Here is a 22,226-nt window from a genome sequence, read left to right as displayed (position 1 = left end):
CTGATACATGTTTAGCAGTTTTCATAGTGGTTATTGAGTTGCATGACAATTAGGCATAAATGATAAGCAGTTGATATAAATGACAGAAATGAACTTTTATACAACCAAACAAGATTTTTATAATTTCTCCTTTTTTAATTATCCAGAATCTATTAAAAAAAATGTTGATCCTTTCCCTGACAGCATATGCAGTTTAATTATTTCACATAGATACATACAGACATTTAAGGGCTCTCTGTGACACTTGCCCTGTCCCAAAGCCTAGGATTGTCCCCTAAATCTCCTCGGCTCATCGCCAGCCTGTGAAGGAGACTGGGATGCTCCCTGTCCTCTCAGAGCAGGCTAGAGCTAAGGGCTGGAGAGTGTGGGATAGTTGTCTTCTCACCCAGAGCTCTAGAAGCTGAGTATGACCAGCTGTGGGGACTGCAGCCCTGAGTTCCTCCTCTGGAACAGGTGTAGTCCAGGATGTCAGTGACCTTTCCACAAGCTCTCCGCTTTGAGCTGCATAGTTAAGGAAGAGTTTTAAAACACTAATAACCCTGAAAGAAGTGAGCCTGTTCATGACACAGATAAGAGGGAGAAGGGGCGAACACAGGCATCCCAAATCACAAAGCGGGGCAAAAGGTGCCACCCGTATGGCAGAGGGGCCCAGAATGGAGGGGCCAAAGCACCAGAGGCTTCTTAAAGGACCCACTCTGGTTAAGGACTACATCTCTTGCTGCCCCTCTGCTCCACGAATCAGGACTGTGCTGGGAGTTATTTTAGATTTGTCAGGCGTGGGACAGGCAAGAGGGAACATGGTCTCGGTTACACTGAGGAGGTCAGCTTGGTGACTCTGAGGCCGCGAGGTTTTCTGGAATACAGATGTGGCCTTGGTCCCTGCTGTCCCATCCCTGGTGGGACTGATGCAAGTAAGTGGCCTCTCTTTCCAGAGATCCAGTCACAGCGTGTTCCTTTTTATTTTTAACCCTTTATTTATAGTTGTGTCCTATGATCTTTTTTATCCAGTAGTAAAAATCCAGGCTTGGATATTTTAGTCATATGTTAGCTTGGTGCTAACATATCAGTTGTCACCATCACCATCTTCTTCTGTTCACCTAAACTCAAAACTTGGGTGTTATCTTTAATACTTATTTCCACACCCAACACTATTCAGTTGGGAAGACCCGTCAGCCTACCCCTGAGGTGCCTCATTTTGCGCTCTCTTTACGTCTTTCCTACTGATACCCCACTTCCTGCCTTTGGCCAGGACTATTCTGTTGCTTTCCACCTGGTCTTCCTGCCTTAAGGCTTTCTTCTTTCAATTCATCTCACATTCTGCTGTGAGAACAATCTCTCTAAAGCTTAATTGAATCATGTCACTGCTCTAACCATGACCTTGTATTCCCTGCATCATGCCAGCTTAGGGCAGCATCATCTCCTTTCTAGCTTGTTCTTGGCCCTTGCTATACACATGTGCTTCCCCTCCCCCTAGCTTTCCTCTCTGTCCCCCTTCTCCTCCTGTCTTCACCCTGGAGCATCCCCTTTAGCTTCACTCTCAAGTGTCTAAATTCTTCCAGATACAGCAAGTTGGGCACTAAAATTAAGTTTTAAGTCATCAACTTAGATTGTTTCAATGAGCCTGAGAGAAATTCCGTGTTGATACGTGTGCTCAATTTATCCTCTTCTTCCTGCTCCTGGGACTCTCGGTGTTGCCCTGCCCCCAGGCTCCACTACAGTTTTGTATGTTCCACCTGTGTTACAGAATTTGCTTCCATGTTCTGTCTTCTCACCTACACTCTGTCACCTGGCCACACCTAGCACTTAGTGCAGGAACTTAATCAGTATATGTTGAATGAATGATTATTCGATACTTAGCTTAAGTTTTATAGACTGATCAGATTAATTTACAGATTAAGCTTACCCAGAAACTTATCTAAACTTGAAGTAAGTGATATTTAAAGGCTTAGAATTTTAAAAAATTGTCCTGCTTTTATACTGAAAACTCATTTATTGTATTTGATTGCTCCAAGGAGAATGGTAACATTGCATTCTTGGCACAAGTCTTTGGTTTTAGCCTATAGAACAGTAGGATATACTACTGTACTTATCATCTGCAATATATTTTATAGATTAAAAATACCTTATTCAGCCAAAATTTATTCAAAAGTCAAATTTTTAAAATTTTGGCAATAGTTATCACATGTACTACTTAAATTGACTGAGACTTTGATGAATTACTTTTTAAAAATAATGACTATTTGCAAGAAATTATATATATTATATATAATACACATACATACAATATATATGTACATATAACACATATATATTACACACACACACACACACAAAACATACAACACAGAACTTCCACTCTCTTCCTCTGGGCATTTACAGTAAGTGTGCAGCAGTGAAATAGACTTTTGGAGTTATCTGCCCTTCTCCTGTGAGAAGTGGAACAGAGTTTCAGTCTTTAAATATCTACATTTCTTTACTTTGTGATCTGAATATTGGTTCTCAGACTTTGTAAATTGTTCTTCTTTCAGGACAAAGGCAATAAAAAATTTTAAGAGTGAAATAATTTTAAAGGAGAAGAAAAGTAGATAGGACTGAACTTTGGACTTAAATTAGCATGTCTATCTTAATTTTAGCATAAACGCTAATGTACCTTAGATGAATATCAATGTACCGAAATTGTTGGAATTTTCAAAATTTTATTTCAAATCCAAAAGAGTTACTAATTTATGAATAAATAAAAGTGAAAGCATCAGATAAAGCATTTTTTTTCTTTCTCACCAGGTTTCTGTGATGGTGAGAACAACGGACATGGGGAAGGTATGAATTAATTTCACCGCTGTACAGGGTGTGACTCTGATGGTAGTTTATATAACCTCCTTTCAACATCTAAACTAATTAATGCTCATGTTTTCAGGACTTCTCAAAATGCTGACATCTGCAGATTAGTTTACCTTTCTGAGATGCCCTGTAAAATTAGGGCTAGCCATGACCAAGGCCACAAGAAAAGTGTATGGTTAGATTACAAAGGCTCTTCATCGAGTCCCCACACAGTCCCACAGTCATAAGGTTGTGCAGGGAGGCAAACGTTGTAATCACACAAAAATATTAATGAATTGATCACTTAAACCAGGAGTCTCCAACACCAGAGGGTGGGGAACTGGTACTGGTCCGTGGCCTGTTAGGAACTGGGCCACACAGCAGGAGGTGAGTGGTGAGCCAGCGAAGCTTCATCTGTATCTGCAGCTGCTCCCCAGTGCCAGCATCACCACCTCAGCTCCACCTCAGATCATCAGGCACTAGATTCTCATGAGTGTACTGTTCTCTGGTGCCAAAAAAGTTGGAGACTACTGACTTAAACCATTAGTTATTCCAATATCCCTCCCTCCTCAGCTGTCTGTCTGTGCCCACTTAGAAAGTTGTAATTGACAGATATAAATAAGCAATGTGAGGAAAATGCAAATTGATTGTAAAATGAAATTGCAGATCTTGCAGAAGATACTGAGTTTTATGAAACCAATTAATATTGTAGATCTATTGAAATGACAGTCAAAGCCATTGACGGATAAGAGTCTGACACAGTTCATTTATTCATTCAGTACCAGGCACTGTTTTCTTTTCCTTAAATCTTTATAATCTGAAATTTAATTTTCACAGTCTGAAAGTGAACAACTACATTAGGTTTATATATCACACACATAAAGACCCATGGGGAGTACGACATATGAGGAGCATCTTGTACCAGAGACACAATTCTCTGTCCTATATACTCCTTTTCTGGGCAAGCTGTTTTAGGCCATGAATAAATCATGAGAAGTTGAAACATCAATAAAAGTCTAATAGGACAGAAATTTTAAAATGGCTTCAGTGTTCTTTGCATTCCCCCAATCAATTCTTTGAAGAATTCCCAACAAATCTTTGATATGAAAAGAGACCAAAAACAATGAACTTCTGTAAAGAAGCAATCCTCTTTGGGGCCTTGGCATCCGCCCCCACCATATTCTTGTGATAAATGTTTTATAGGAAGTGGCCTTTAGTCATGAAGCTACCTAACTCAGCCCTTTTTTTCTATCATCCAATTGTACCTTAAAGAGCAGTAAAAAAAAAAAAGTAATTTTTAAATTCCTGAGTGTCTTGTTATATTGCTTTATACAGACTCTCACACCTATTATTCTTGCCCTCTAGTTTGAGAGTCGGCTGTAGGGCCAGTGTTTACCTGGCACTGTTCTTAGCACTCCCCAGCGGTGAATAAAATAAAGGCCCTGCTTGTCCTTATAGAGTTCACATTTCTGAAGCAGTTTATATTAACAGTCAGACCAGATAACAGTTGAAGAAAATCACACAAGGATGTTGGCAAAATAAGTTCTTCAAAAGAGAGTGATTTGAATATCATGATTAAGAGAGAGATCTGGGAGCAGTGATCTGGAATGCTTGAGTAGGGATGACAGCTGTTGTGATGATGGTTCAAGGAGGTTAACTGGAAAGATGTCGCATCGTACTCTGTTACGGTGCTGCTAGGGAAATTATACCCCCACCCGTCCTTTATATATTTCACCAATGCATTTAAATCCTAAATTTTATCAAATGTAAGATAAACTTATTTTAGAGTTTTTTTTCAATTTTCAAACCTTTTTATCAGAATTTACGCTGATATTTTGATCCCTGTTTTAAGTGACTTCTTTCTGGGGTCTGTTATCCTCGGGTGTCCTGTGTGGAGCTAAAACAGGAAATTGTGACCATCAAACCAGGGCTTAGTGGTCACCAAAGCCTAACTACGTTTGTAGTTCTGAGCAGTCACCAGTCTCTAATGTTGAATTTCATTCCTGGCATCGGATCCCTTAATTTCTGAGGGCTGACCCTTGTCTTCTGGTCTCTCTCTGAGAACAAGTTTTCCCTTGTCTTGTGCTCCACATTCCTGTCTTACCTGGCGTGACTGAGAACATTAAAGCAGAAAGCCCTCGAATGGTCCTTTTGGCATAGAGCTAAGTTGTTTTACAGCATTGAAGAATCAGTAGGGGTCGCTTCAGCTGCGCAGCCTCAAATCCTCTGGGGTCTTGATCCCTCTTTATCCCCCGCTCCGCGTTAGCATGTAGCTTCACAGCCGCCATTCTCACATGCAATATACTGCTTCTGTCTTTGCTGTTTTCCCCATTCCACCTTTCCTAGATTATGGTGGGTCTCTCTTCATCCCTCTCCTTTCATTCTCTTTTTGCCAGATTTGCAGGCCCTCCCTGATCTGTCCTTGACCTTCCAAACTTTATTTCCTACAATCTCCTCGGCTTACCCTATTACACTCCAGTTGAAAAGAGCAGCTTTACTCAGCAGTAGTCCGCTAATTCCTCTCTCATCTTTAGTTTATGTTTCTTCCTCTGGGAATGCCCTTTTCCTGTACCTCTAAAGGGTTTCCTTGGTGCCCAGCTCCAGAGGCCAGCCATGGCCTCTTCCTTCTCCGCACTTGAGCAGCACCGTTAGTTCTCACAGGCCTCCACTCGTTTCTCCTTTCAGTCATAGGTATTCACGTGTTGCCCTTTTCTCCTGACTAGGTTATTAATTCGCTAAAGGCTGAGTCCATGTCTTATTCATCTCTGCAACTGTCACAGTAATACTCAAAACGCCTTCCCTAGTAAACAGTCAATAAATATTTGTGAAATCAATCTTTTTTTTTTTTTTTTTTAAATAAAATTTGTTTGGCCAAAGGGGAGATGGCCGCCATGTAATGCAATGAATGTGCTTTTTTCCCTCCCTTTTAGTGGTTTCTTTTCCTGGCCCATTGAAAGAAGAGAATCTGTTACCTGTCCCCAAGCCACTGCCAAAACAACTGTGGGAGACCAAGGAGGTGAGTGAACAGAACTCAACTGTTTTTATTGTCACTGAATATTTGTACTTCACGGGTCATTGTAAAATCCTTCAGAGGAGAAAACGAGGAATTGGGAAAAAAGGAAGAGAAGATTTGTCTGGAGATGGAGATAGGAAGAATATACCGGGGAATGATGGTTCAAATAAAAAATATCACGTCGTGTGATGAATTAGTACAGTGATTTCCTGGTTTCCTAATTTACATGTTGAATTGACTCATTCAGGAAAACCTGTTAGTCCCCCATATCTCATTCGTATTACTGAAAGCACTGAAGCCTTGTTACAAGTCATAGGCAGACTCTTCTGTTTTGTAGCCAGTATCTTCTACCAGTCACCAGCTTCTATTCAGAATTGCAGATTCACCAGATATCCCCATTTTTTGTCAAGGGCATTTGACCTGAGTCCTCAGGGAGTCGGTAAGCAAGTCATCTGTTTTATGATTTCCGTGATCCTTTGAGTATTTGTGCCCACAGTTGTGCTAGCTGACCTCCACCGTTCTCTCACTGTGGAAGAGGGAGATGCCCCATGGTGCTTGACTCTGCCCTTCTTCCCACAGGAAGCTGTGTTGCCTTTGAAAAAAAAAAAACTTCGTCGTCCCAGTCCTTGGTGATGCTCTGTTGCAACTGCTTGTATTGTCTCCATACTTGATTACCCCGTTGGTTTAGGCTTCCTATGGTCCAGTTCCATTTTTCTGCCATGCCCACCAAGGTCATTGTTAGCATTATGGTGGCCTTGAAAGATCTTTTGTAAAAGCAAGACCATTCGATGCTTCATCTTTGGTGGGGGGTGTATGTGATATGATTTAAAATTCACATCCTTAAACATAGAAGCAGGAGCTACACTTTGCCCTTTTGGCTGTGGGAGGCACAAGTGGTTTTAGAGGCTTTTATCAGCACAATTATATCTTCCCCAGCAAAGGTGGCAGTGGCACCCACCCTTCCAGGGTCTGTTCTCTCTGGGAGTAGGTGCTCATCTTCCTTAGTTCTTCAGGATTTGCTGTCCTCCATAAATGATTTCTGGGAGAAGAAGTGAGTCAGTAGGTTCATTCATGTTTTACAACATACATTATATTTGTTGAGTACCCTTTGCCAGGTGTTCTACATTCAGGGATTCTGCAATAAACAAGATAAAAATTCCTGCCTCCTACCCCTCTTGGAGCTTATTTTGTAGTTGAAATATTTATTTTCTTCTGACATTAAATTTCTTCTTTCTTCACTCTGTTTTGTTTTTTGTTTTCATCTTTTTCTTTCAGGCCAATTGGAAAAGGAATGTTTATTTAAAAGCTCTATATGTAAAACATTGGCCTTTTTGAAGGAAATAATATTCATCTAGAACATAAATGAATGAAGCATCAAATTAAGAAAATTTATTAGTATTAGCTCTCCCTTATGCCTGAAAAGTCTAGGCAAAACTTAAATGGCTGCTCTGTGAGGGTGCTATTTACATCTGCTGACTCGCTTGCACTGACTGGAGCCCCAAGATACTTACAAAGATACTTTTAAAAACTTGAATTTGGCTTTACAGTGAGTAAGGCCAGCTTTCTGTCTCTCCCCAGATTCAGTCTCTGTCGGGGCGCCCTCGATCATGCGATGTCGCAGGTGGCAAGTAAGTAGTTTTCTTTCTGTTCATGGCTCAGAGGCTGTCTTGAAGGTTTTTCCGATAGAAAAGTCCTGCTACTTTGTCATAGAGCTCTGAGAAACTTCACTTGTTATGTATAAATTGAAAGTCAACTGATTTTTCATAAAAGCAGCAGCTCTTTGGATACTCATGTTTCATTTATTTAAAGTAATTATATTATATAACTGCAATAATAAAGCTACCGTAAATATATTTGAAAATAACACACTTCATGCTTGATAAACACACAACTCAAAACAGCTGCGTGCAGGTGTCGAGAGGAACCTGCCAGCCTCACACCTCTGGCAGAAGACCACCAGCACACCTAGCAGTGTAGGAGTATTTAGTCTTGAGTCTTCCTTAGAGCTTGTCCACGCCTCAACCCTCTGTGGCCTGGCCTCCATTCCTACTGTTCCAAATGGAACTGTCCTCAAGAGAGATTCCTATGATGTGTCTTCCTGTACTATAGAAACTTAGTATCTAAAATAGAATTCATTACATTATTCATACCCAGCCTTATCCCTAATCCACTCGTATACCTCAGTGTCCCTATCTTAGCAGGTGGCTCCACCAGCCTCATGCCAGAAAATCAGGAGTCAGTCTTGAGTACTTCCTTAAATATCTCTAGAATCCATCCTGTCTCTCCATCGCCATGCTCTCATTATGTCTTATTTGACTTTTCAGCAGAGTCATAACTCACCTTTCCTCCTGCAGGCTCTGTTCCTTGCACCCTGGTCTCCACTCCCCCAACTCTATTAGACACACTGTACTAAGAATGGCCGAGGATGTCTTTCCCCTGCTTTTAGTCTTCCGCTGGCTTCTTGCTCTCAGCATATCAGTCTAGGCCTCATGTGCTCTCTGCTTTCTTCTCCAGGCCCATCTCCCATCACCACCCACCCCTCCTAAACGTGACCTTCCTCTGGTGTCTGAGTTCCGAGGACACACTCTGTGGCCTCACATTTCCTGCTTTGCCCATGCTGTGAACTCTGCCTGAAATGATATTACTGCTAAATCTTCTGAACTTCATAGCCTTCAAACTCAGCTCAGATGGCTTCCAGGAAGCCCCCTCCAGCCTGCTGCTGGTAGTTTCCTCCACACCTCATACTGCCAGGCTCTGTCATCGTACTACTGAATTCGATTACATTCCGAGTTATTTTCTTTCTGACTCTATCTCCATGCTTTGTCCAAGTCTTTAGAGGCCCTGATGCCAGTGGCTGGCACTTGAGAAGTACACTACTGCTACATGCTGTATTGAGCAAGTGTCCCCATTTGAATTCATTCCCTTCCCCTTGTTTCTGGTGAATGGCACCTTCCTCCAGCATTGTCCTCCTCTTCAACCTCTCTTTTCCTAGATCAGACCTGGACCACAGCGTAGCTTCTAACCGGTTCTCCCTGCTCTCTTTCTGCTGCCTTAAGCCATCCTCTACTCTGTAAGCACAGCAGCATTTCTCAAATATCATTCCCCAGCTTAAACCTGGGCTCCCTATTTCTTGTAGTCCCTAATCCAGACTCTCACCCTTGTTTTCTCATTCACCTGTCTCCCACCTCATCGCCTGCTACCTCTGCTTCCCTGCTTTGCCGAACACCAGACACCACGGCTGCGCCAAGCTGCTTGCAGTTGTGTGAGTGCGCCGTCATGTCATTTGTAAAGCCCATGCTTCCCTAGCCCATCTTCCCATTGATGTTCCCAGTGTTGCTTGTTCTTAATGGCTATCCCACCCTCTGTTGAAGCCAACCCAGCCTGCTTCTTACTGTATTGCAATTGCTTACTTTACCAGTCTGTCTCTCCTGCCTGCCTGTGAACTTCAAGAGCAGTGCCCCTCAGACCTGGGCTAGGAAACCCCTTCTTGGGCCTCACACTTCAGAGCGCCCCACTCCCATGGGGTAGAGAGCACAAGAGCCACAAGGGAACACACCACCTGGCGTGAGGGGTGGCCAAGGGGCATGCAGAGCATTGCCAGAGCTTGGCCCATAAGTGGGGATAGCCATGCGCGTGCCCTGCGGTTCTGACCAGGGCCGGGGTAGGACAAGAAGTTGGGGTGGACTGAGGACTGGGGCCGCCTCCATGTGCTCTAGCATAGAACTCCGAGGAGTCAGAATGCTCAATTTGAATTCTAAATTTTGACCTAGGCTATTCTGAACATGTAATTTGTCAAGACAGAAACATCGAACATAGTTCATTTAAGGATTTGCTCCTTTGATTTATAACTTTAAAAAATGTAAACAGATGGTATGCGGGTCTCCATTTGTGCTCTGGCTGCAGACCTGTACATGTTAAAGATAGGCCTGACCACGAATACACACACTGCCTGTTCATCATCAAACCTCCACACTTAGCCTGGTGCCTGGCACAGAGCGACTAAACAATAGATTTTGATGAATGGATGGTAGCACCTCTTTCTCATCTTAAAGTATGTGACAACTGTAATTGAAAAACTATATCTTGGAAGATATCTGGTTAATACAGAGATACTTTGTTTTTTTGCAGGAAAGGTAATTTAGAAATTCACCAAACAGAACCATGTAAATACACAGCAGTGTCTCACATGTTATATAATGCTTTATAATTTTTAAAGTGCTTTTGTATCAGTTATTAATCTTGTCTTGGAAAATATTCCTGTAAAGTGGGGATAGGTGACATCTTCAGTCCAACTTAACAGGTAAGAAAATGGCACTTCAGAGAGAGTAAGCCAGGGACGTGGAAGAGGCAGAGCCTGCATGAGGATGGGCTCTTTGATGCCCTCTGCTTTTTTCTGACAAGGAAAAGTACCGTACATGTCCTAGTCTCTAAAGCCTAATGATTTTGGAAGTAATACTTACCTTTCCTTTTTCAGCACTTTTCCACACAACGGTCAAAACATAGGCCTCTCGCCCTTCCTGGGGGCCCTGAACACTGGGGGGTCACTGCCAGATCTGACCAACCTCCACTACTCAGCGCCCCTGCCAGCCTCCCTGGACGCTGCTGACCATGTCTTCGGCAGTATGAGTGTGGGGAGCAGTATGGGCAACCTGCCTGCTGCGGTGACACACCTGGGCATCAGAAGCTCCTCTGGTAAGTGCCCCCGCTCTGTGAGGGTCTCGCCTGTGTCCTCTGTTGGCTTAATCATCCGTGGTCCCTGGCCAGGAGCCCTGTTTGTGGATCCTGGAGGCAGAGTGACTGCATCTCAGTTAGAGACAATGATGTAGCTGTTCTTGTAGCTCTTGACCCTGGTGACGTTTTGCTTGGGCGACTCTCTTTCTTCTCGGCTCTGCTGAGCTCTAGAGCAGCTCTGCTAACCCTCCTCCTTTATCGTCATCACCAGCGTGTGTGTCTCGGGGACTTGGAGAGTTTGAGAGTCAAGAGATATGTGTCCATTCTATTTTATGTTGGCCAAACAATGTTAGTGGCTCTTACCAACACGTGATGATATTTAACACAGATATTGCTCTACATCCCTTCAATTTCCCATTGGATTTCAAAAGAAAATACTTTGAATTTTAGAAAATTTACAGTGGATCGGGTGATAATATTTATACTTAATAGTTATGTGTATTAAACAGAAAGTTACCAAAGTTCAAAATTTTGGGTCATATTTTCAGAAGTGCTAAATATGTGGCATGTAGCTATATTAAAATGCCACCCAGAATATGACTTGGGTGTTACTGTACGAGTTTGAGTGTCTGCAGCTCAGACCTCAGATGACTATATTTGCTTCAGTTATGACAGATGCTCTTGTAAGTATCTAGGTCAGATGTCACTTCCTCCGACTCCCAGAGGTGCAGTACAGACCCTGGCAAGTAACGGTCCTAAGAATTATAGTTACTTTGGAAGGGATCTTGGGTTATGGTCTGTCTTTCTGTCAGTGGGGAAAGTGCTTGTGGGTTTCCACTCTGGGTTCAGCGTGACTTGTCCACATAAATCGGAACTCACCACTCAGATGAGAGTGGTCCCCTTCCGAGTCATCACCTGGAAGCTTCTCTAAGGATTGCAGTGATGCTGCCATTGGCATTTTAATATAGCTACATGCCACATATTTAGCACTTCTGCCATTGTGCAGCATCACTGCAATCCTTATATCTAATTCTTTGATATTAGACCTCTTCCCTAACTATAATTTTAGATTTGAAGAAATTATTTCAGTGCCACATTCGTTTTTGGTTCTTTTGGTCATTTTATTATCCTGCTGCTTTACTTATGTGACTGCGGTCAGTTCTCTATAAACAAAGACATCCAAGGTCACGTAAGTAAAGCTGCATCGGCACTTGGCTTCCTTGGATCTTGGGGAAGCTGGCATTCTCCAGGACAGCCTCTGACACTTCACTTCAGCTGAAAAGTCCGTGTTTAATTACTGGCTCTTATTTTCCTCACACAAGCATTATTTTGTCCAGAACATGTCAGAACCTATGTCAGGTTTTTATAGTTCCTAGACACGAAACTCAAAATGCATGGTGCACAAAGTTGTACATAGTTCTTTAGAGATGTTTGTGCTTTTTTTCTGAATGAGTCAGGTTTATTTTATTGAAATTCATATATTTCGCTCTAATTCTAATTCTAATTCTTATTGGAGCCAGCCGAATCTCTGACCTTTACAGAGAGTTCAATGGTGGAATAACTACTTGAGGTTTTATCAGAGATGTCCTTCCTACCTTTTAAAAGTCATTTGCCAACTAGAAATGCCTTATTTTGTCATTTCTTCATTTCTGTCATTTTCTCCTAACACTTGATTTTTAATCAACATGTAACAATACATAGTTCTGCTCATCCTAACTGCAGGTCCAAGAATGACGGGCTGAATTTGAAACATGAGTATTGCCAGCTGAGATACACAGCAGCAGCAGCAGCAGCAGCAATGTAGCGAAGCCACTCCATGCCAGGCCCTGTGCCAGGTGCCAAGGATCCAACAGGGCATAGGACAGGGTCCCTGGCCTCCTCAGACTGATGCCCTAGCAACCTGTGTCATGAAAAATGCCTTTCCCAAACTCTTGCTCGTGCTAAAATTCACTACCCTCCTGCCAAAATAAAACTAAGCACCAGTAAAAGCTTCCTTTTCCCTGAATTGGAATAGACTGTGATGAACAATTTCTTAAGAGCCAGAAAAACAAAGAGAAAGGAACCGTGGGGCAGGAGATCTGGAGAGTGTCCCTTCTCATGACTCTCTGATGTGCTCAGGGTATTTGAAGGGTCCACTGAGGCGGCTCCCTGAAAGCCCACCTCTCAGTAAAAGGGTGCTCTCCAAAGTCAGCAGTGCACCCGGCACAGAGGCATCAGGGCTTTTAGCAGACTTCGTAGTACAGCCTTGGGTCCTTGCCCTGGGTTGGAGCTGAGCACACTCACACATTCTCCTCCGCTACCCACGGCTTGCCTCGCCCTGTTCTCCCAGTGGTGGCTTATACAACCTCTTTCTTCAACAAAAACCATTCTTTTGCTGGCATCTTCTTGCCATTGGTACCTCTGATACATTTCAGTAGGAGAGCTGCCCAAGAGCTCCTTCACATACAGGATCCTCATCAAATACGGATCATAGGAAGTTACGTTTTCTTTAATCTTTGGAAAACAAGCGATTCATCTGAAATTGTGACAAGTAACTTGTGAATTTGTTGTCTTCTAGGTCTCCAGAGTTCCCGGAGTAACCCCTCTATCCAGGCCACGCTCAATAAGACAGCGCTTTCGTCTTCCTTCAACAGCCACCCACAGACGTCTGCCTCCAACGCCTCCGCTCTTCACCCTTCACTCCGGCTCTTTTCCCTCAGCAACCCCTCACTGCCCACCACACACCTCAGCGGCCCCTCTCGGCGCAGGCAGCCTCCCGTCAGCCCTCTCACGCTTTCCCCTGGTCCTGAAGCGCACCAGGGTTTCAGCAGACAGCTCTCCTCGACCAGCCCACTGAACCCCTACCCTGCCTCACAGGTAAAAAGAAACTACGATGAAACAAACTGAAGAATACATTGCTTTCCTTCTTCGTGATTTTGGATTGAGTCCCTTACACCAAGCGTTGTCCATGAGGTCTCAAATGCAGTCAGTTCCCACTCTTATGTGAAATCTGAGAGAGCAGAAATGTGAATAATTCGGAATGCATTGACGATTTTCTAAGAGCAGATTTGTTGTGTTGATTATTCCTAAGCAAACGTCGAAGTTTGCTGTCACTGTAACTCTTGAAATTGGGGTTGGGGCAATGGGTAAGCTGTAGAAGACACAATCCAGATGTGCCTATATTAGCTAAGGGAAACCCGGCTGGGATTTTAAAATCAGTGTGGAAAATCAGTTGGCTCTCTAAGTACTTCAAACCACAAGGGAAAGCTACAGAAGACGTTTAATACCTTCCTGAAGCTTTGATATTAGACCTCTTCCCTAACTACAACTACAGATTTGGGAAACAAGACTTTTACTGTTCTTGAAATACTAGGTGTAATAAGGATCATATCACTATGAAAGAACCCAAAGAAGTCTGTTTAGAAAGAGGCTGAAGTCCCAAGCCTGTTACAGAAATTCAGGGGTTGGAGTGTCATATTTTGACTTGTAGACTTTGTTTTTCTTCTAAGCACTTAGGGCGGTTCTCCTTACCAAAATCATCAATGAATATATTTTTAACCTGTTTGTTACTCCTTAGATACATTATAACGTCATTTACTCACCGCTTGTCCATAAATGAGTAATGATTTAACAAGGAGTGGACAGAACACAACGGAAGCTTTAGCAGATCCAGCTATTAGTCATTCTTTACGAATTACTGGCTACGGGATCTTGATTGTATGAGTAATCCGTTTTGGGAGGGGATAGCAGGGTATTTCATAATTGTTTTTTTAATGGTTCTGTTTATGTTATTGGATTGCCTTTGATTTTATTTTGCAAGATTATTTGATAGGATATAAAAAGTATTACTCTGCCTTCCTGGATACATTTTAAGGAGACCTTATGGATAGAACACATCCTCTTTCAAATGTTTTCCTTTTTTTGTTTACTTAATAATTAGATTTAAAAAAATAAATGTTATTCATACACAGAGTTTAAAAAGTCAGGTAGTGGTAAAGGACTTGTTATGAAGTTGCAGTTGTTTCCCCTCCCTCACTAACCATATTTCTCACTCCCTAGAGATGGCTACTTTCCACCATTTTAGCTAGTCTCTTTGGTATAACCATGTTATTTCATGCTTATTTTGTTCTAGATTTTTAGCATTAGGTATTGTCTGATGACATCCTACCGTGGAAGATGAGGGTTTAGTTCTCTTCCAGCTCTCCCGGCCCTTCCATATACACATACACATATTTCCTTCTCATCCTCCTCATTCTTCACAATGAAGTTTGTTATAATTTTGATTAGAGTGGTACTCAGAGTTCATTGTTTTCATAGTTATAATAATATATTCAGAATTTAACAATATAATAGATTATGAAATAACAAAATAAACATTTTTTTCTTCCTGGGAGTTAATAAATATCATAATGTTTTTTAGCCTGGTTTTCTATATATGTATTACTAATTCAGCCCAAATTCTCAGACTCGAGTTGATCTCCTCTCCATAGAGCTGAAAACAAATCCTCCAATAACTTTACAAGAAAGAATACGTGGCGTGATTTAAAGATGTCTTCATTCTCCCCACCATGTCATTAATAATTGGCTGGATATAGAAAACTAAATTTGAAATCATTTTCTCTTGAGATATTGAAGTTATTAATCCTTTGCCTTTAAGTTTCTAGAGCTGCTGTTGAGAAATCCAGTTTCATTCTGACTCCTAATACTTTGAACGAACTCTCCCTTTTTTCCCCTCTAGAGGCTTGTAGGGTCTTCTTATTGTCCCCAGTTTTATGAAACTTCAAGATAATGTGGTTTGACAGGAATCTGGATATTTGGTAGATTTCTTCAATCTGGAAACTCATATCTTACATTTCTGGGAAAATTTCTTTAATTATTTCTTTGATGATTTCTTTCGCCGAGAGCTGACTGAGTTGGGAAAGAAAGGTAGAGGGCTCAAGTTCAATACTGTATTTTCAGTAGAGTGTCTCACCTGCAAGGGTTGGGTATGCATTGTCCAGAGACCTTTTGTTGTCCTCTCTGCAGAGTAGAACACTCCATCTCTGGGCAGGCAAGGGCTCCAAAGCCCAGCTGCTTTTCACGTCCTTTGACAACATCCTCCTGGTTCGACTGCATCTTCACCCCCTACTGCCCGCTCGGTTTCTCCACTGCTAGTTAGCATTTGGCCTTCTCAGCTCTGCCAAGCCAGTCACTACTTCTCCATCTGCTTTTCATTTTCCAGATTTTGTTGCCATTTCCTTCACTTCCACTATCTTTGTCCTTGTCTTGTTTATTATCATTTTATCATTATTTAGTGTCGTTTATGAATGTTTACTGTTGTTTAATGTCGTTTTGGTGTTTTTAGTAGAGTTTTGGGAGACAGTAGAGCTAAATGTTTTTTTTCAGTCTTCCATCTTTAATCAGGAGTTTCGGCTTAAAAAAAAAAAGAAACATGGTTTTTACTGAGGAAACTGATGCAGTTGGCTGGGTTTTTTTTGTTTTTTGTTTTTATTTTTTAAGACAATAGAAATTGTCATTGAATGGGAAATGCTTTGAGAGGAAGTGAGATTTGAGAAATACTTTGAAGGAACAGAAATAGGCTTCTCAGAGCGCAGCCTAGAATGCCATGGCGAAGTAGATCTCAGGCTCTTTCCTCACCATGACATTTCCTAATCGTAAAGGACTTACTACTACAAACTCAGAAGCTAAGCTAATTAGTGGCTTATTTTTGTTTGTTTTACAGATGGTGTCATCAGATGGAAGCCCACTTTCCTTCCTGTCTGCAGAAGCTCAAGCTCAAGCGTCCCCGCCGCCCCCTTACCCCACACCTCAGGAACTCCCCCAGCCTCTTCTACAGCAGCCTCGCACCCAGGAGTCCACTGTTCAGCAGCCACAGGCAGCCTCATCACTGCCACAGTCAGACTTCCAGCTCTTCACAGCCCAGGTGCGTCCTAGCAGGAACACTGCTCAAGAGGGAATGATTATTTTGTCTTGAGTTCCAAGCTGAATGGTCCCCTTCTTATTCCCTGAAGGGCTCATCTTTGACCAGCTTCTTCCCGGATATGAGCTTCGACCAGCAGTCCATGAGGCCAGGGCCAGCCTTTACTCAACAGGTGAGTGATCGCCCGGACCCGCCCCTTCTCAGAGCAAGAACTGTTGTTCAGTGTGCAGAACCCACACCAAACAGACTGGATACTCCAGTTTTCTGAACTCGGATGTGCTTGACAGCTAGGTGAACCTAAAATCTCTTCTAGCCCTAAAATACTGCTGCTGGCTGCTTTATTTACTGTCAGGCCTCAGCACAGGAAGAAGTCACAGAAGACTTAAAATGACACTCTAGTCATAGAATTGTAGAATTGTTCATACTGGAAGGGGCCATGGCAGTCCACTAATCGGTCATGTTGAGGAGACTGAGACACAGGGAGGGGCTTAGCCTACAGGCCTAGTTGCTGTGCCCAACAGTGTGTGGCCTCCCAATAGAGCTGCTGTTGGCAGGGCTCCTTCCCTAAGGTATTTTCATTCATCCATTTCCTTTTGCTTATTAATATTTCACTGACACGAACCATTTTCGATATCCCTAGATTTTATAATGTTCTGTAAGTATGGATTGGGCTCTAGGATGGATTAAGGACAGAAAGAGTATTTTTTTATAACTTACTAATAACAGTAAAATAAACACAGACAGATATCTACTGAGTAGGCTATGGTAAAGCCTCACGGTGAGAACCAATAGTCCTTGCCTCCCTGTTGTCTAGAGGAGCCATTTTAGTCTTGGTGAGTCAATGTCTCCCTGAAAAATAATAGAAACTCCTACTTTTGAGAGATTTTTAAAAATAGTTTGGAAAATTAGTTTCTGGAAAGGCTCCTAAGTTCTAACCAGTCTTCATAGAGGCTTTCTCATAGAGAGGGGCTTGCCTGAGACTCCTCCCTCTGTGTGTGAGAAGGAAAGGATACCACTTTCTCATGTTTCTGGAAACAAAAGAGGAAAAGAGCCCATTGGCTGCATCAGTTCCTTAGTCATCCTTGGGGAGCCCTGACAGGGTGTTTGCAGATGGCAGTTTCCACAGGCCTCAGGGTGGCTGAGGAGGCGGGGGGGTCTGAAACCAGAGGGGCACAGAAGCCATGGCTGTTGGTGTCTCCCGGGATGGCTTAGTGGGTCGGGCAGTAGATGAATGGGGACCAATCACCTACACTGTGAACCTGGAGGAACCCTGCTCCACCCCTGCATCTGCCTGCCTGAGAAGAATACTGTCACGGCAGCAAAGCAAAGCACTCTGGGATTCTAGAGAGAAGGGACTAGAAGACAGTTTTCATGTCTGGTTTTGCTCTGTGAGCCCGTTGCATCATTCACTCCTTGGAAGCAGAGATTGTTCCTTGCAATGTAACCTCTGATGCTTCCAGGTGCCCCTGGTGCAGCAAGGTCTCCGAGAAACACAGGATTCATTTCCTTTGAGATCAAACCTGTATTCCAACTGCGGGAATTTCCCAAACACCATCTTGACAGGTGAGTGTGGGCCGCCCCTCAGCTGCTTCACTATTTTCATTTTGCTGGGTTTTTACAGATTCCATTGTAAGATATTTTAAACAACAACATTAGATAAAGGGAAAAAACGAAAGTCCCCCAGCTCAGCTTTACCTTTTTGAGTTGTAGGTGTCCAGCTCTAGAGACCATGAAGCAGTGAGTCTTTTTTGAAATAGTTAGTTTTAAGTGATCAGCAACTTTTCAAACGGAGAAAGCCTGCAAATAATTGAGATTTGTGGAACTGACTGGAAAGAACGGAGATTCCACAGCAAAACTGGAGGGCTGGGAGTAGTTGGGACGTAGTGATCACTGTCCTGGTTGGGAAGATGACAGGGACAGCATTTGCAGGATGTCATCAGTTGTGCCCTCTTTGTAGCCTGAGGCCCTTACGCCTCCTAATCTGCTCTTGTTGTTCCCTCTCGCTGCTGCTTCCAGAAGACTCGAGTTCCAGTCTGTTTAAAGACCTCAGCAGCGCGCTGGCAGGCATGCCCGAGGTCAGCCTGAACATGGACACTCCGTTTCCATTGGAAGAAGAGCTGCAAATCGAACCCCTTAGCTTGGATGGACTCAACATGTTAAGTGACTCCAGCATGGGCCTGCTTGACCCCTCTGTTGAAGAGACGTTTCGAGCCGACCGACTGTGAACAGAATGGAGTGGAACAGGAGCCTTTGAATCTGAAACAGCTAAAATAGAATGGAATATAATGGAGCTGCACCCCTGGGCTTTAGTTATCTCGGGATTTGGACGCAGAAGGAACCAATTCCTCGGCTCCTGGCTTCCAGACGAGGTCCTGTCCCATACACTGTGGCTTATGCTCACCACAGAGCTGTGCGCTGCCTCTCAGGCCTGTGGTGCAGGTTACGTTGCTGCGGGCAGGCTGCTTCAGAGCTTCCAGTGAGCAGGTCATCACCGTGACCGTCACATCTTTTTCTTGGCCATCGAATTGGTCAGTGTGTTAAAGTAGAAACCATCATGGAATGGAGGCCCCAGGAGCACTGTGCAGTGCTCAAAACCACTGATCTCAGTCAACACTGAAGAGAGGACTTGGCCACAGTGGGTGGCAGTTAGGTCTTCGGAAGTTGGCTCAGCATTGAACAACGGTACCACAGCACCAGCTGCCTTCTCTGATCCAGTTGTTAGAGCTGGGCACCTGCCGGCTGGTGGCAGGGATGTTCGGGGCAAAGTGGAGAGCCACAGCTCTCCCAGATGGCTTCATTCTAACATGAAGAATTGTCACCATGAGTCTAAGAACAGACTTAAGTTCAGCAAGCTAAATGCTAATTTGTTTTCTTTTCCATTTATAATCTCTCTTCTGCTGCTTCAGTTCAACTTTTCCTATGGACAGAAGGAAAAAGATTATTTTATTCAGTTACTTAAAAAAAGTTCCCTGGTAATGGACGAGCCTGAAAGGAAAGAACAGTGCTTCTTCTTGGTGGCCGGGGAAGCAAGAAGGGGGCCTGTAGGTCTCTCTCAGACACATGGCATCCTTTGGATAAGCTCTGGACAAACTCCAGACATGTACAGGCCCCCCTGTCTGCACATCAGCTGGAAGGAATGGCCAGAGGCTTGAATCAGACTCAGCCAGCAGCTGAGCAGCAGCAGAGCCAAGCTCTTTCTCTGTGGAACGGGAGTGATAATATAACTCCACTGGACCATGAGCTCCTTGAGGGCAGGGACTGTGCCTTATTCATCATTGAACCCCTAGTACCAACAGGTGCCTAGCACTGAGCAGGTGCTGTGTAACTGCATGTCGAATGCATGAATGAATGCATGGATGGATGGATGAATGAATGAATCTGCCTGCTGTAAGGCAGTCTAATATTTAGCTATCTACATTCCTTGCCAAATCTTTTCAGAACATTAGCTTTTCTAACACTTGTGCCTGTGGTTGAGCATGCACTTTAATATGCTTTTAACACTAGGTGACCAAATCCACCGTTAGACCAGGTACCTTTCCTCGAGATTATGGTCCAGCACAGGTAGGTGTAGACCGTCTTCTGGTGCGTACAGAATGGCTGAGCAAGCTGAGGCCTCCCCAGTGCTAGGGCCTCAGAGGTCCTGGCAGGCCCCATTTAGAAAGATCTTTCCTCTCAGATCTAAATTGCTTTAAAATAGAGATTCATTCTTTGAGGCGGAAGAAATTCTGTAGTAAAATGAACATCTAATTCGTGAAGCCATCATTAGTCATTAATACCTTAACATAAAATAATATTACCAGATTTCCACCACTGCCTGCCCCCTCTAACTTAGGCTCGGCCAGCCCCTGATCAGAAACTTGACAGGTGGGTTTGAAGGGGGCGGAGGAGACAAGGCCTGCCAGGTACCTCTTGGGAGGGGTCCGGGCAAAATGCGGGCATGGGAGATGAGGCGGGGAGGACAGGAACAGTGAGGAGAGGTGAAAGATGCTAGAACTTTTGCTTGGACAGCCATTGCTCTTCCAGGAGAGACCAGGAGTATCCTTGAAGGTCACTAGGCTATTCCCAGCCTAAAGAAGCATGGCCATACTATGCGGGTCTGAATCTGACACATCTGTGCCTTCTGGCAAGAGGAATCTGTCACAGGATCCTGCGCTGTTAACCTCTCCAGACCTTGTCCCATTCTGCTTCTGTCTTCAGAAGGATTGCCTGCCCTTTGACCTTTCAGCAGCCTTGATGGTATACCACTCCATCTTCTTCTGTGGAACCCAGGTCTTCCCACTTCCTATCAGCTCCCAATCCCCACTGTTGAATTAGGAAATCAAACCAGAGTCCTTGCTGAGCATTGGCTCAGGAAGGGGCAGTCGGCCTCCCCTTCTCAGCTTTATTCCCAGTTGAACGTTCAGGTCCCTTTATACTTGAGATCTCTGTGGTGGGGGGGCTGGGGTGACTTTGTTAAAGTAAAGGGCCTTTCCTCGTAATGGTTCACAGCACCCCAGTGTGCCAGCTCCTTGCTGCCTTTCCTATGTCCAAGGCCCCTGACATTTGGTCTAGGAGTGGTGCTGGTGTTGTAAGAGATTTTTATTAGAAGTGGAGGTCCCAGCATAATGCATTCTTTGCCTAGTGCCTTACCCATGGGGATCATCAGTGTTGGGGTCCCAGCTCTTTTTCTGCAAGGCAGCCTCGCCTTACAACTGGAGCCCCCGAGACCACATGATGATATACACTGCTTGGAGGGCTTTCTCCATGTGATTCATGGACATGGAGGCTTCCAGGAAAAGTGACTTGTTTGGGGGAATATAATGATGACAGTAAGGTTTAGCACTGAATTAAATTTGTCCTTAGGTCCATCAGTCCGATCTTTTCCTGTGAAAAGGTTTTGGGCATTATACAACCTGCTTTGCTTAGATGGTATCAAGGACAACCACGGACAGGTGTCGCTCTGACCTTTGGCGGGTAAGTCTGCACTCACTGCTGCCTTTGCAACAAACCAGGCATGGTCCTTGGCCTCTGAAGTGGCTGCATACTTTAGAATAAACTATTTTCAATATTTAGTTTTGTTACAAGGAATCGATGGCTGTACAACTCTCATTTACTAGCAGTTAAACAGCATAGAATTAAAAACCTATCTGTGTTTCCATTTTTTCTTTCTGTACGGTTGTGGTTTTTAAGATAGAAGGTGTTAGGAGAAAATTTTCTTGATCATATCAAGATGAACATAAACTCTCCTTTGTCCTGTTTCATTTCTCTTATGTCTGCTGTATATTACCTGAGCTGAACTGTTGTGTACTCCAGACTATTTGCATATTTGAAGACATTTCCAATTCTGATTCTCGTTGGCTCTTCTGATTTATGCACAGATGGTTCTGAGGGTGTTTCCATTGCTTCGTGATGGAACCATTACAGCAACTCATCAGACTTCCCGCCAGTGTCCTAACTCCCAGGTCCCCTGTTCAACAATATTTAAAGATTGGAATTTGTATAAAGTAGCTTCCAAGTTTTATAATGCATCATTTTACATCTTTCGTAATTAAAAGCACAATAAGGTTGTATCTGCATTTGGTGTTTTTCTTCAGCCTCGGATGAAATGAATTGGGGGAAAGCCTTTCTCGCCACCTCCTGTGCAGCTCAGCCTGCAGTTAGGAATTTCTGGTCCTTGGCTTGGTGGGTCCTGTACTGACCTGCTTGTCATGCGTCTTTATTACACGTGCTGTTGCATCCATTCGAGAGAAGCTCAGAAAGAAGTAGGGCACGTGGTTCCTTTGAAGCTGTGAGTACCAAGGACAGAGGGCATCCTGGCAGTGCCTCAGTGTTCTGCCTCCCTCGGCA

At 43.6% G+C, this 22,226-nt stretch overlaps 1 protein-coding gene across 1 annotated transcript in view; it reads left to right on the top strand.

Annotated features, from left to right (window-relative positions):
• The window catches only part of CRTC3 (CREB regulated transcription coactivator 3), a 74,601-nt gene extending 52,646 nt beyond the window's left edge, over nucleotides 1-21,955 (top strand). Inside the window, exons 7-15 of the mRNA XM_025050384.1 lie at nucleotides 2,782-2,817; nucleotides 5,748-5,833; nucleotides 7,409-7,458; nucleotides 10,305-10,522; nucleotides 13,059-13,357; nucleotides 16,203-16,403; nucleotides 16,492-16,572; nucleotides 17,861-17,963; nucleotides 18,417-21,955. Of these exons, the coding sequence (XP_024906152.1) occupies nucleotides 2,782-2,817; nucleotides 5,748-5,833; nucleotides 7,409-7,458; nucleotides 10,305-10,522; nucleotides 13,059-13,357; nucleotides 16,203-16,403; nucleotides 16,492-16,572; nucleotides 17,861-17,963; nucleotides 18,417-18,625 (1,283 nt within the window). The 3' untranslated portion in view covers nucleotides 18,626-21,955. The remainder of the gene's footprint in view (nucleotides 1-2,781; nucleotides 2,818-5,747; nucleotides 5,834-7,408; nucleotides 7,459-10,304; nucleotides 10,523-13,058; nucleotides 13,358-16,202; nucleotides 16,404-16,491; nucleotides 16,573-17,860; nucleotides 17,964-18,416) is intronic.
• The last annotated feature ends 271 nt before the right edge of the window (nucleotides 21,956-22,226 follow it).

Source organism: Pteropus alecto, unplaced genomic scaffold, assembly GCF_000325575.1.
Source record: "Pteropus alecto unplaced genomic scaffold, ASM32557v1 scaffold60, whole genome shotgun sequence".
Lineage (NCBI taxonomy): Eukaryota > Metazoa > Chordata > Mammalia > Chiroptera > Pteropodidae > Pteropus > Pteropus alecto.
Note: the sequence above shows the minus strand (reverse complement) of the source record. Positions and strands in the feature narration are given on the sequence as shown.